The sequence below is a fragment of the Simochromis diagramma genome, unplaced genomic scaffold, assembly GCF_900408965.1.
Source record: "Simochromis diagramma unplaced genomic scaffold, fSimDia1.1 OVJJ01000321.1, whole genome shotgun sequence".
In the NCBI taxonomy this organism is placed as follows: Eukaryota; Metazoa; Chordata; class Actinopteri; order Cichliformes; family Cichlidae; genus Simochromis; species Simochromis diagramma.
The window spans coordinates 11,469,154-11,483,751 of NW_024386772.1; the positions used below are offsets into that span (position 1 = coordinate 11,469,154).

Sequence of the window (14,598 nt, forward strand, 5' to 3'; positions counted from 1 at the left end):
TTTTAAATACAATACAAGTTAAAAGTATAAAATATCACCAACCATGGAAAAAGAATGGCTATTAACCATTCCAAAATAATATAAAAAAAACCTATATATACAAGACATATTATTATTGTTATTAATACTAATAACACAGGCAAGCGGAAAAAAGAAAACTCCAAAGCTCCTCCTCCTGTTAGTTGTATTAAATAGCTCTTCCACCATCGTCTCTCCACTCAGTTCTTAGCCCACTCAGACAACATGCTGGTGACTCTCTGTGCTCTCATCACTGCTCTAACATGTAAAGAGTCTAAAATATACTGAAGAATAGACCTCATGTTACAGTTAAATGTAAGTGTGTCTTTCTTGACTCCATGTCTTCTTGTTGTTTGCAGGTGTGAGTGGTGTGACGGTGCTGACACAGAAACCTCCTGTTTTATCAGTGAGGAAAGGAGAGACAGCCACCATGGACTGTAACCTGGGGAACTGTTACTAGCTATGTTGCTGCCTGGCATAAACAGATTCCAGGAGGAAGTCCTCAGCATGTGCTGTATTTTCATCATAGCTATAGTTCTCCAACCTATGGCTCTGGGTTCTCCTCTCCAAAATTCACATCCACTCATCAGTCAACAACAGATTATCGTTTGATCATCAAGAATGTGGAGGAGGGAGACTCTGCAGTCTATTACTGTCAGACATGGGACGGCTCTGCTAACAGTGGGGTATCACAGTGATTCACACTGTGACAAAAACCTCCTCACAGATACTTCTGCTTTTTGATGCTCTTTCACATGCTGAAAAAAAGACACATCCGAGAAACACACTGAAATCCCACCACCTTCAAATACTGTGTTATTTGTTTTGTTTTGTTTTTTTAATTAATTTTAATATTCATCATTGAAAATATGAATAAAGCAAGCAGAGGAATATAGAGATATTATTCAGCCAAAACATGTCAGAAGTGGACTAATACTGTATATAACTAAAAGTTATCTATAAGTAATAGAAATTTAGTAAACACCAGTCTCAGCTCTTAAGGCAGAAATAAATATAACACGAGAAGAAAAAGTGTGATGTGTGAGGATAAGGGCATTTGCATTTAAACTACAACTGTTCTGAATTTGTTGAGACTTGTTCTACCTCATGTTCTTATAAACGTTACTGTTTATTCTTTTCACATAAGTCCTGCTCACATTTCAGCTAGAAAGAGATTGGTGTTAACACCTAAAACTGTCAATATTCAGTTATATAATATTTATTCCCTTTACAACAATAGTTTCATGAGCAATATGTCATGACAGCCATAAGTGTGTCGGTTGAACATGAGCCAGAAACATTTAATTGATGTTATTTGCATTATAAATGATTTTTTATTCTATGAATGAAAATCATTGTGTTGAATCTCCTCCTCCTTTGGTTTGCCTCTCCTCTGTGTCTTTAAGTGTCAGTATCGCTTCACTTCTCACTACAATCCTACTCACATCTCAGCTGAACAGTAAAGATCATTTACACCTCACACTGACAACATGCTGTGGACCCTGTGCACTCTCATCACTGCTCTAACATGTAAGATCTTCTGTTTTAGGGTGTATATTTTTGGAGGTAAACTTTTCATTCATGTTTTTGTGTGTGTTTCCTGGCAGATGTTGATGCAGTGATCGTGTTGACCCAAACACCTGCTGTCCACACAGTTTCTCCAGGTCAAGAAGTTGTTCTCAACTGCAACATAGAGAGATATGATAGGAATTCTGTTAAATGGTATAAACAAGTTCCTGGAGAGGCTCCTCAGTATGTTCTAAGATTTCTTCATTCTAGCAGCTCACTCAGCTTTGGAACAGGATTCTCCTCAGACAGATTCAACTCTAAATCCTCATCAAACATTGATTACCAGTTCATTATCAAGCGAGCAGAGACAGGAGACTCTGCAGTGTATTACTGTCAGACATATGATGACTCTGCTTCTGCGCACGTATCACAGTGATTCAGGCTGTGACAAAAACCTCCTCAGTATTACTTCTGCTTTTAGAAATGCTTTCATATGCAGATAATATATATATCCAGTGAACTAAGTGTAACCCACTATCTTTAGACTGTGTTTTTAAACACTGGAATGTTGTTGGTGTTTTTTTTATTCATTTTAACCTTGATTATTAAAAGTATAAAAAGAAAAGTACTGAAAAATACATCTCATTTACTAACATTGGCCCAAATTATAATATGTAAAAACACATAAACCAAACTATCCAACATACGGTATTTTATGTTTTTGCAAGTTATTTTTAAATAATAAAAATTTTATAGACTTCTCTCAGCTCTTTCGTGGTTATAATTGTTTAATTGTTATATTCCAGCTGCAGTAAATGTGGCAGTAACCAGATTCTATCTGTCAGACAGAACGAATCAATAGAAATATACACTGGATTCATCAAAAACACATTTTTAAATGGAGAAGCAAATTCTCATTTTATTTAGAGATGTGTTTATGATGTTTGTCTTAATTGTACACACATTTATATTTAATGTGTACATGTTCTGATTTTGACATGGTTACATATATAAATGTTGATGTTTTTGCTTTTGAAACTGTAATAACATTTTTTTTTTACTTTTCTAGTTGGTTTTCACTCATTAACAAGAAACTTGTGTTGCTGAAGTGTGCCAAGAACAAAGGTGCTGCTAAGAAAGATATCCATCTCTATCTGGGTGTTTATAATAGGCAAGAACTAACAGACTTAAAAACTCCTTTGTCCCACACGCCATCAAACTGTTTAACTCCTCTCTGGAGGGGAGAGGGAGGGGAAACAGGAGGACAAAGGAGGGGGGAACAACTAAGCTGTAGTGCCTCTTCACTTCACTGTGCAATACCTTTTGTGCAATACTTTTGTTAATAGTCAACGGTGCAATAGACCTCAATACTTGAAATGTGCAATTCACTTGTATTTTTATTTTTATTCCTATTTATTCTATTTATCCCCTTCGTATATTTTATTTATATCTCTGTATTTATATGTGTGTGTGTGTGTGTGTGTGTGTGTGTGTGTGTGTGTGTGTGTGTGTGTGTGTATGTATATATATATATATATAGATATATATATAATATTCTGTAACTGTAACTTCTGTCGGTGCTGTGCTTTTGGAAACCGAATTTCCCAGAGGAACCCACCCGAGGGATTAATAAAGTTTTATCTTATCTTATCTTATCTTATCTCTTATCTAGTTCAGACAGATTTAGTACCATATAATGAACCTTCATGTTAGACGTTTATAAGCCAGAAAGTAAATCTAGAAAATTGAAGACAAGAACACTAGAGATTTCATTCTTTTACCTTTTTTCAATAACATTATTTATGTAAGTCAGGTCTTTAAAATATGACCATGAACTAGTAACACTGAAGGTGTGATTTACTACACTAAGTGTAAATACAGTTGAGATTGAAATAATTCCATTATAGATACAGAGAGACTTCACTAAAACATAATTAGGTCACACAGTATTATAATTACACATTAGTAAGCATTAGTAAGGTACTGGTAAAAATATTAGTCATTTACCAGTCAAAAGTTTTAGAACACCCCAATTTTTCCAGGTATTTATTGCAATTTAAGTCACTCAACTCCAATGAATTGCTTGAAATGGTAGTGGTGAACTGCCAGAGGTTAAAAAAAAAAAGGTAAGGTTACATCTTATGCCATCAGCTTGCCCTAGGTCACGGTTTCCTTCCACATATAGCTTTGCAAAAATTGCATTAAAAGCACTTGCAGGAACAAAAACATAATATTCCAGAAACATGCTTTGCTGATCCGATCAGCTGTTCGTAACACTTCCTACATTGAAATACGAACTATCGCATGTCCGCCATTACCTGCCTGAAACTGGAAGTGACATCATTTTTGCGGAAAATGTAGTTTTTTACTTGTAGGCTTTAGAAGCATATACTGGTGTTTTTAAAAGTCATGTTTGACTTTGCCTCCTTTGTCACCGATTCTGTTCATAATTTTTATGGACAGGATTTCTAGGCGCAGCCAAGTGGCGGAGGGCTTTCACTTCGGTGGCCTCAGAATCTCATCTCTGCTTTTCGTGGATGATGTGGTCCTGTTGGCTTCATCGGGTGAAGGCCTCCAGCTCGCACTGGAACAGTTCGCAGCCATAGCTGGACTGGCCATCGGGCATACCGGGCATTTGCCCGGTGGGCCGCTGGCGATTTTTTGTTTTTATGGGCCGATGGATTTTTTTTTTTTTTTTTTTTTTTTTAGGAAGGGTATATATAATGAAAGGTATTGGATTGGCCAATTGGTCATGATCGACTCTGGGCTGGACCAATTACAGCCGAGGAGGCCGGATGCACCCGCCCCCTTGTTTAGCAATCACGTGATTTTCACGCATTGCATGCCGGGAACTCGTGGCAAAACAATCCAAGTACCGCATCAAATGCAAGCATTTGCAGCACCGCAAAACGTTCATTCTCCGGTTCCAATACCTTCTTGTTTTTTCTTTGCCGCACAAAAAAGGAATGTACAAAACAAAAGGAGAACAATGCCGGTCCGTACAAAGACAGACTCGACGAAAAGACAAAGAAAAGATACGAGGAAAAATCAAAGGAGTGAAAGGGTCAGACCCTCACGAGCACACAGAGGGACAAAAGACGTTAGCGTGCTGCCCAACTTTCACCACGCTCATATTTATAATTATACGGTTCTTGGAGTGAGTGCATACACTCATGAAGTTTAGTAACTTCAGGTCACTGCAACAAGCCCAGGTACAGTTTACCGACGGATGGGTATAGGACCTTGAAACGCACCGTGTAGAACGAAAGACCATCGTACGAACAAAGGTAAGTTTACCAGTCTCACAAATCGTCGTCATAAATACACATCCGTTAACCGTTTATTAATATAACCTTTGAGCTCAACGGTAATTAATTAGTAGTGGAAATAATTTCTGGTTCATTACAGAAATGTAGCAGTGACAATAATACTGTATGCTGTAATCGCACTGGACAATTAGTGATACAAAACAACTGTTTTATCCTGTGAATAAAAGTATATGTTTTTGTCAATGTACCATGGTAATAACAGAAGTGAAACGCAATATTGTGTCAGGACAATTCACTATTTATGCACAATAAACAAAGGAGCATAGCGCGACAATTTCTGTTCAGCGCCAGACTTGCTTGTAACCTATATCACCAATTATGTTAAGAAAAATGACGTATTAACTACTACAAAACACTGACCTTTGTGGGAATGCTTGGAGCAGACTAACATGTGAGCTGGAGTGTTCTGGGACGTTATATTTGGTATATCCAGACCATCCGTCGGCTCTTACTTCGGAAACATGGCTTAAAACATTTCTCTTCAACGACGTAATCCGATTAAAAAAAAAACGATCGGCTTCCCGTGGCTGTCATGCGACCGGCTGCTGCAGTTAATAATACAACAGCTTCTTGCCATTTTTTGTGTTTCTTTTTATCGCTGTGTAACTGAGTTCAATTGAAAGCCTGCGTGCGCTAGTACCTCTTGCCACAAGTTCCCAGAATCCTTTGCGGTTTTACCCCTGAATGACGTCACATTTTCAATCTTTATCCTGGTGGGCCGGTCTCTAGTCAAAATGCCCGGACCGATTTTTTGTCCCAGTCCAGCCTTGTTCGCAGCCGAGTGTGAAGCAGCGAGAATGAGGATCAGCACCTCCAAATCTGAGGCCATGGTTCTCAGCCGGAAAAGAATGGAGTGCCCACTCGGGTCGGGGATGAGTTCCTGCCCCAAGTGGAGGAGTTCAAGTATCTCGGGGTCTTGTTAGCGAGTGATGGGAGAAGGGAGCCAGAGTTCAACAGACGGATTGGTGCTGCAGCCGCAGTGATGCGGTCGCTGCACCGGTCCGTCGTGGTGAAGAGGGAGCTGAGTGTAAAAGCGAAGCTCTCAATTTACCGGTCGATCTACGTCCCTACCCTCACCTATGGCCACGAGCTGTGGGTAGTGACTGAAAGAACGACAGCGTGGATACAAGCGGCGGAAATGAGCTTCGTCTGAAGGGTGGCTGGCCTCTCCCTTAGAGATAGGGTGAGAATTTCAGCCATCCGGGAGGGGCTCAGAGTAGAGCCGCTGCTCCTCCACATTGAAAGGAGCCAGCTGAGGTGGTTCGGGCATCTGACAAGGATGCCTCCTGGGTGAGGTGTTCCGGGCATGTCCCACCGGGAGGAGGCTGGAGAGATTATATCTCTCGGCTGGCCTGGGAACGCCTTGGTGTTCCCCCGGATAAGCTGGAGGAGGTGGCTGGGAAGAGGGAGGTCTGGGCTTCTCTGTTGCCCCCGCGACCCGGCCCCGGATAAAGCGGAAGAAGAGGGATGGATGGATGTTTAACTTCATGCTTTTCTGAATAGTTTCTGGGATGCTTAGAACTCTAATTGCACTGCTGGAAATAGGTTATTTTGATGCACATGCTGTTTTCTTTGCAAATTTGCATTATAGGATTGTTTTTCGTTTTTTCTGCAGTATATAAAAATTGGTGTATCTCAAAAATAAAACTATGGGCTATAACAGTTGTGTTGATGTATAGCAACTTGAAATGCTCCCAAAAATGGCACTACAGCATGTAAAAATATAAAGTAAGCTCTGGCGGACTTGGGTTAAGGAATTTTTAGTCATTAAAAAGTATATTGGAAAACATTATATCATTGTTGTGAAATATAAGCAGACTGATGAGGCGCATGATATGTTGACAGTGAAAGTTGGTCTCTACAGGATGTTTCAGTTCCTCTCCCCTCATCAGTGACAGTCAGGAGGTTTTTGTACAGCCATGTATACAAACTGAATCACTGTGGTATTCGGACAAGGCACCAAGCTGATTGTGACAAGTAAGTGCTGTTTAAATTGATCCTGAAACATTAGAAGATTTCTGATAGTTTACTGAAAAGTTCTTAATTTAATATTTTTATTGTTCATAATCTTTTTTTATATATTTATAGTATCTGATGCAGAGCCAACTCGTATTTTATACATTAGACATGATTATGAGTTGTATTAAAATCAAGAAATGTTTTCGATCAATTTAAAAAAATGTTTTTTACTGAAAAAGTGAAAAATTTTGTCATTCAATCTTGTTATTTTCAAAGCATTTTAATTTTTAAAGAATGCATAGGTCTATGTTGTCTTTTCTCATTAAGAGTTTTACCTAATTTAAACATTAATGTAAAGTACAAAATTTAAAAATATCTGGGTTTAAACCTGTCACCTTTGAAATTGAAGGGAATGACTTGCATTGTATAGCATATGATTGCTTGACATATCCTCCAGAATTAAATTAAATTCTCTTTAATGTACAATTAGGGCTTAATTTAGTTTTGTTTTATTTTTTTGACAGTTTTTAAAACCAGTTGAAAATGTGTGATTACCTGTTTATTTATTTGTTTTTACAGATAAACTGTTTACATTGTTTGATTTTTACGGCATTTATCTTTATTCTGTATTAAATCTTGTTGATTTTTTCACCACTTCTGCTTTTATTACTTCAGTTCTATTTTTCCTGAACATCTTTCATGTATTTTCAGGCTCCAGCCTCCCTCCTCCTGTCCTGACAGTCTTCCCTCCGTCCAGTGCTGAGCTCCAGTCCGACACAGCTTCTCTGGTCTGTCTGTCCAGTCAGTCTGTGCCTTTTGCAGATGTGAGCTGGTTGGCTGCTGGGAGTCCAGTGAGCAGTGGGATCTCTACCAGCACTGCTGTTCAGAGACCAGACCAGACTTACCAGATCAGTAGCTCTCTGACCATCCAGACATGTGGGACCATGGGTCAAAGACTCACAAAAATGTCTCCTGATGGTGATTACCACAAAAGGAAGAAAGTAGAAGACATATTTTAAAATCCTTGCTTTAATTTTCCAGAAACCTGGAAAATGTGTTTTAGGCCTCAAAAAAGAAACAACATTGTAGCAGCTGGGCAACCACTGAAACCAGTTTTAAGTTTCAGAATCTACATAGATTCCCAGCTTTTGTGCTTTTATAATGAGGGTTTTCCAGGTGCATTTGGTTTCCTGCTGTGTATGCAACTTAACATTTATCACTGGATTAACAGAGACTAATCATATCATATCTGTCAATATATCTGTCACTAGTTAGAGCTGGTTGGCCATGCAGTCAGGTATCATGCACAAGACAGTTTCTTCTAACATTTACAAAAAGTTCAGAAAACCGAGACTCTTCTAACGTATGGCATGAATAATCCCAGACAAAGAACAGAAAAGCAAATGAATTGTCATATTTATTAAAAATAAAACACACTTTACTAACCAAGAGGAATTCAGAACTTCTTAGAAGACTGAGTAAAATGTTTCGTCAGTTTTTAATCAGAAACAGCATCTTGCATTCCTTTGTGAATGACCTTAGTTGTGTTCAGGTTAATTTCTATATGATATCATGTTGCACACACTGCACAAAAAAAAACAAGTCAGTCTCTAGTAATGATGCACGTACCTCTTTAAGTCCACAAAACACATCAAATGAGTAAAGTCTTTGAAATGTGTAATTATTTTGGCAGGTTATTGTAGCTATTGTATGGTTGAAATATGAATCCACTGTGGAAGATTGTGCTTACTTACTTAAAAAAGCAAATATGTATGTTTGAACTTTATACTTAAAAGGTTTATGAAGACAGCTTCTAACATCCCAACATTAGCAAATTACTTAGTGCTCCACATTTTCTTCCTAATATAGTAACCCGTGGCTCCAAAATACCAACATGACCACAGCTAGAATGCTAAAATCAGCCTTCAAAATATGATGAAATCAATGGAGGAAATTACAGGAGCATGTTTTACATAAAGTGAAAGAAATGTAGAAGTGTCAATTCAGTTTTAGTTAAATTTAAAATGTGTTAACCTAAAAAGCTTACAAATTATTCCTTGAAAATAACCCCTCGAATTAACTCCCTGCCTCTCAGACTTATCAGGGTTTTTGCTATCAGTCAAATGAGATGAAACACCACCCAAACACAGATGAAGAAGAAGGTCATAGATTACCTTCTATAACAAATACGAAGAAATGCAATAGTTCTCATTGTGGAGCTTCTGTTTGTATTTAACACCTGATATATTTCACAGTAAAAATCCTCTGTTGTTCTGATAAAGTCGTTATGAAGTGATGTGCTACTGAAAGTCAATAACAAGCAGCACATGAGAGAGCAGATGTGACACTGAGTGAAAAAGCAGAGGGAGAAAGCGAGGCCTGGTTATCTCACTCTCTGGCTCTGCTGGTCCACTGCACTCATTCTTTCCTCTGGCTGTGCCGAACTGAGCTGCGGGGAAATGGAAGGAAGATCTGCTCACTGCTGCAGGCACTGACTGATGATGGACTCCAGGCTTGTAAGGCTTGGCTTTAGTCCTTCCATAAATTTGATTCCATATCCATATGATTATTAAAAAACAAAACAAAACATAGACATGCTCACTTATACTTGCTAGAAAATTATTTGTGGGTAAGTTGTGGGAATTTATCAGATATGGTTTTAGCTTTTTACTGGGATGGATGACTGGTGGAAAATAATTAAGTAATTTTAAAACCAATTACTTTCATTTTATGATACCTTTTAATCCGATTGTTTTTTCACAGGTAACTATTTTAATGCTGCTATGTATATTTAGCAGGTGCACCACTGCTGAATAGTTGATGACGCTGCACAAAAAGATGAAAAAAAGCAGAATATTGGCTTATACACTTTTATTTCTATAATTTAAATCCCATATAACCTACTTTAAAAAGAAAGAAAGAAATAAAAGATCCGAATAGTTTTTCCTTCGTTGCACATTAGGCAACTTTCACTGTTGGCCCTGTGGTTTCTCAGGTCATGGAAAATCTCACTGGGGAAAATGAACTCCAGCTTGTTAGGGTCAGCAGACAAATAACCACTATCAAAAAATGGTTTTTCATTTAGTTATAAATTATGAGCCTACGTTCAAATAAGAAAATATATTTATCTTGACTGATTGTTGGCAGAAAAAAAAAGTTGGATGTCATCTAGTCATTATTAAACAAATCTTCCTGTTTCCTTTTAAATCTTTTGGGAGGATGGAGATTTAAAAAGTATTTAGTTCCTGCCTGTCAGCGCTGAAGATGTATGGTCCGTATGATGTGATGTTCATCCCACCTACTGCATATACAGTTTGGTATATTGTCTGTGTGTGTAAAGGTGTTGCAGATGGCAGGGAGCGCTGCCCAGTTACATTCCTTTTCAGCAGTGATGGGTGCACCTCCGCTCATATATCAGCACAACTATCTGCAGACATCTGCAGACATCAGCATACCCAGCGGCACATCTTTCAAACAGAATGAGGAACTCTGATCTGAAATAAATCAAAGCTGGAATTTTATTTAAAAAATCTGGGACAGGAAAAAAGCACTAATGTTGTCCAATATTTTCATATGACCTGAAGCTGCTGGTTTTTGAGTAGAAGAAGAAGTAGAAAGACAAATAGCTGTTTGAAGACTATATAGGTTATAGACTGGGTGCACTTGGCTGTGGAAAACTATCCAGAGTATGAAATCAGTCTTAGCCATGAAACTACATGTCATGTGTTGCATCACTGCACATCAAATCTAAACCCACTTCCACAGTTATGTAGATTTATTAAGGTTGGATCACACCAGACTGAGTGAACTAATGCAGTAAATCACACAGCAGCTTAGTAAAGTTAGAAATTAAGGCAGCTGAGGTGTCAAGGGCTGCATAATTTTCTCTTTAATTGCTATTTTAAAGTTAATCTGGGACTCTAACCCATTTTCTAATTCTGATGCTTTTGGATATTCTCCTTTTTTCTATTAATATGGTTGAATGTGTTTTTTTTATTGTCCCATTTGCATCAAGTGAGTGCAGCTCACCAGGTTTTGATCACCCTTGACGGTTAAAGTGTTGCTGGCTGAATTTGTCGTAGCCCAGATGTTGAGCAGATTGTATTACAGTAGGCAGTAAGAATGTTATCCTGGAGCCATACTTCTACATCAAACACCTTCTCTGGATTGGAGCCTATGGTGAGCACAGTTGTCACATGCCACCCACACAACCTAAAAGACATGTGGAGCAGAGATGGAAATTACCAGGACCTCCTATTATGGTTATTTTAGAAGATGCACAGTCTATAAGATATGAGAGATGAGGCAAGAGTGGGACGCATAAGTGTGCGAGTGGGTTTAGGGAGATTTTGTTTTTTGTGCACGTGAATGCAGCAGTGTGCACACATGCTAAAAGAACTGAGGATGTCACCGCCCTGAATCAGTGACGTGGATGGGATCAGGTGGGGAAATTGCTCCGGGAGTTTGGGGAAAGAGTTATAAGAGAGTTCTGCACAACTCATGTTTTCTCAGTGTGTCACTGCTGTAGGATCATACAGTACAGAGAGTGTGTTCTGGTGCTCTGATCTGAGAAGACCCCTGGCACTTCTTTGCAAAAAAGGTAGCGTAAAAACCCAAATTTAAATTTACTTTCTTGCTCTTTTTGGAACAAAACAAAACAATTTTTATGGCTTAAAAAAGGTGAACAAAAGACGAACTTATGACTGAACTAATTTCTCATCAGCTTTTCTTCAACCGAAAGACTGTTTAGTATTTTTGTAACGTGGCTTGGCAGCACTTTTCGGTGAGCTTGCTCCTCAGCAGCACCCACAGCCTATATTATTGTGTTTGTTAGATGAGAACGACGAGGATGAAGTTGGCTCTCATTATGCTGTGCATGATCTCAGCGTGTGGAGCTCAGAAATCGAAACAGGAGACATCACGCTGGGAACCTAAAGGTCTGAAAATAATTTTTAGTAATGTGACCTTTGACCATTGAGGTTGTGTTTCTAAAACTTGGAGTGAATAATGACCTGTTTGTTTATACGGTTAAACTCTGTGTTCAGCAGTACAGACTAGTGCCAAGACTTGCTCAAACCTGACTCAGGTGCTGGACAACTGGAAATTTGCTATTCTGACCCAAGTGAAAGACTTGCTGATCAATGACCACGCTTCAGTCCTTCCTGAATATAACAGGTGAGTTATATCAGCTTCTGATTAAACTGGATGTACACAGCAATGATAGCAGACAGACGAGTCTAAATGTTAAGTAAGAGTAACGTCAAACGTCCAGGAAAAACAACGCTCGGTGATGTCAGTGAACATTTGACTCGTCCTCAGGGTTTGTTGAAATAAAGACTTATGTAATCTGCTCTGTGCTGCACATGAATTGTCAGTGCCAGTAAAGCGATCAATGATTGCTGTTGTTCACATGAGGCCAGCTCTGCTTTGTAAATGACCTCAGTGTACTTACTGTGCCAAAATACAATAGTGAGTGTTTCATCATGCTCTGGCAGACATTACTCCAAGTCAGTGAACATTTCATCTGGTGATTCGATTCTGAACTGTGATTGCAACACTTAGGATCACAGTTCACCAGAACTTTTCCCAGTAAACATCTAAGGTCAGCCCGTCTCTACTGGGCCAAAGCTCTGCTATGTTTTGCACTTTCATTTTTTTCAGGGGACTTCCGACCTTTACGTCTGTTATCCTGATGTTTTCCGTCGACAGTGAGGCTGTTTCCACTTAACAGCATGTCGTGACTTTCCTGTTTATGCTGCCAATTAGACTTGGTTCTCTTCTTAGTTATGTTTTGCCAATAAACAAGGTTCCTGTTTCATGAACTTACAGTGCCAAAGTTCTTTGAATGGTCATTCTGATACTGAAACCATTTACTTTTCCACATGTCCTCTTTTATGTCCAGGATCCAACCTCTTTCAGATGCTCTGGGAGACCTCTACCGGCAGTTTAACACTTTAAAGGATGAGCTGGGAAAGTTTACCACAAAGCTCGACAGAATGGAGGCTTTCGTGGATGAGCTCAAGGACGGCAGATACGCCCTGCCTCAGCGGCCCGTACATAGGCTCCAACCGAGCTTTGGTCTTAGGTCTCCTCTGCGTGCACAGATGAGGGGTCCTGAAAGGAGGATAATCACTAGCCCAACACTGAGAAGGGCAAGGAGGAGAGGACCGCAGAGATCTTAAACATGTGGGCTTTTTTGTTTGGTATAAATGCAGATTTGTTGAAAATAAATGTTTATATATTTTTCAGAAGAAGAGGATTGTTTTATACTATTTCTTTGATGAGTATGGTCAAAAAAGCTAAATAAAATGGCTTTAATTAAACTTTATTAAAGCAAACTATAGCCACCTGCTGTTACAAAATCACAATAAACCACAAGGTGGCAGCATTTATCAAATTATCTTCACTATATGCTGTTTTTTGGATGCATCAACGGGCTGGACTTAAAGTCAAATAAATGGCTAAACATGTAGTTAAGGAGTGTTATATATTACCTCATTATGATTTTTTTATTACTTTAATTAGCATTGCAAGCCACTGGTTTGTATTTGATTTGTTTATCCAAATACTTATTAAATTATAGATTCAGTGCAACTCCTTGAGTGTACTTGGAGCATTTTTTTTTTACAGATAGTATTTTACAATGTGTTATCGCTTCATAATCACAGCAACAGTAGCAGTGCTGCTATGCAAAATACTGCACCTCTTGAAACACGGAAACTTTCAGCTGGAGTAACTACCTTCGGAGAAGAACTTATGAACCACTGATCACTTCAACCAGGAAAGAACAGAACTGCAGAGCTACAGGATTACTTCCAAGAACTACTTGTTAAACAATAAAATAAAGATGAAGATCACAATGTTCAAACTCTGGTGGCAAAATATACAAAAAAGGTTACAGGCCTACAACAAACACTGCTCAGCTTAGTTTCCTGTCAAAAGTTCTTGCTTATTCACAGGTCGTTCATACCCCCAAAATTCTAACAGCCAGACGCATCGGTGGTCATACGTCCTCTTACACAAGTCTGTGGTGGTATTTGACTGACCAATAAACTACTGGGCGGATATTCAAAGGAGCATGTTTCATCAAAGGGGTTCAAAAAGAAAAGAAAAACAGTAACTATCCATCCATTTCTCCTTTCTTGTCGCTGGAGCCTATCCCAGCTGTCATAGGGCAAGAGGCAGGGTACACCCTAGACAGGCCAGTCTGTCACAGGGCTAACACATAGAGACACAGACAACCACTTGCATATTCACACTAACTGCATGTCTTTGGACGGTGGGAGGAAGCAGGAGCACTCACGCAAACTTGCTGTATGGCAACAGTGCTAACCACTGTGCCACCGTGCTGCCCAGTGAATATACACTGCAATATGAGCAGGATGCTAGCTTTCAAAACCCTGCCCATGTGATTAATGATATTATATAACGATGTACATATGTCTGCTTGTTGCCTGCTGAAACACCTTGACTGTTTTTCATTCACCCAACCTTTGGTATTCACCTTGATTAGCAGAACAAATAATAGCAATGACAGAATTGTGCTGTTAACAGAATCTTAATTCCAACAAATTGGATCAACAGTATATTCTGAATTCAAATATATATATATAAAATAAAACAGGTCTAAAATGAAAACACATTTAGATTTATTGTAAAAAAAAATCTCAAACATTTACAATATTTGAAATAAGTTAGATTTTGATCTAAATATGCAAATTCTTAGAGTTGAGTTGTGATCAAAAAGGTTTTTAGTATTGAAGCCCCTCCTCCTCTGCTTACT

The 14,598-nt window shown here is 38.7% G+C and overlaps 1 protein-coding gene and 1 pseudogene across 2 annotated transcripts; both read left to right on the forward strand.

Moving 5' to 3' along the window:
* The first annotated feature begins 243 nt into the window (after positions 1–243).
* Positions 244–7,834, forward strand: LOC120739252 (annotated as a pseudogene).
* A 3,445-nt stretch (positions 7,835–11,279) lies between these two features.
* Positions 11,280–13,409, forward strand: si:dkey-282h22.5 (uncharacterized protein LOC107988040 homolog). 2 transcript variants are annotated; one of them, XM_040048886.1, is made up of 4 exons: positions 11,280–11,415; positions 11,650–11,752; positions 11,861–11,990; positions 12,718–13,409. In XM_040048886.1, the coding sequence occupies exons 2-4, from the start codon at positions 11,650–11,652 to the stop codon at positions 12,995–12,997; spliced, it is 513 nt and encodes a 170-aa protein (XP_039904820.1). In that variant the 5' UTR covers positions 11,280–11,415; the 3' UTR covers positions 12,998–13,409. The 2 variants fall into 2 exon arrangements, with proteins under 2 accessions (XP_039904820.1, XP_039904829.1); XM_040048895.1 differs by having other exon boundaries at positions 11,864–11,990.
* Positions 13,410–14,598: the final 1,189 nt, after the last annotated feature.

Bases quoted from the DNA above. Each gene is read 5' to 3' on its own strand.
- si:dkey-282h22.5 (XM_040048886.1), top strand. From the start codon at position 11,650: ATGAGAACGACGAGGATGAAGTTGGCTCTCATTATGCTGTGCATGATC. The intron at 11,753-11,860 runs GTCTGAAAATAA...CTCTGTGTTCAG, and splicing joins ATCACGCTGGGAACCTAAAG to CAGTACAGACTAGTGCCAAG. The intron at 11,991-12,717 runs GTGAGTTATATC...TTTTATGTCCAG, and splicing joins GTCCTTCCTGAATATAACAG to GATCCAACCTCTTTCAGATG.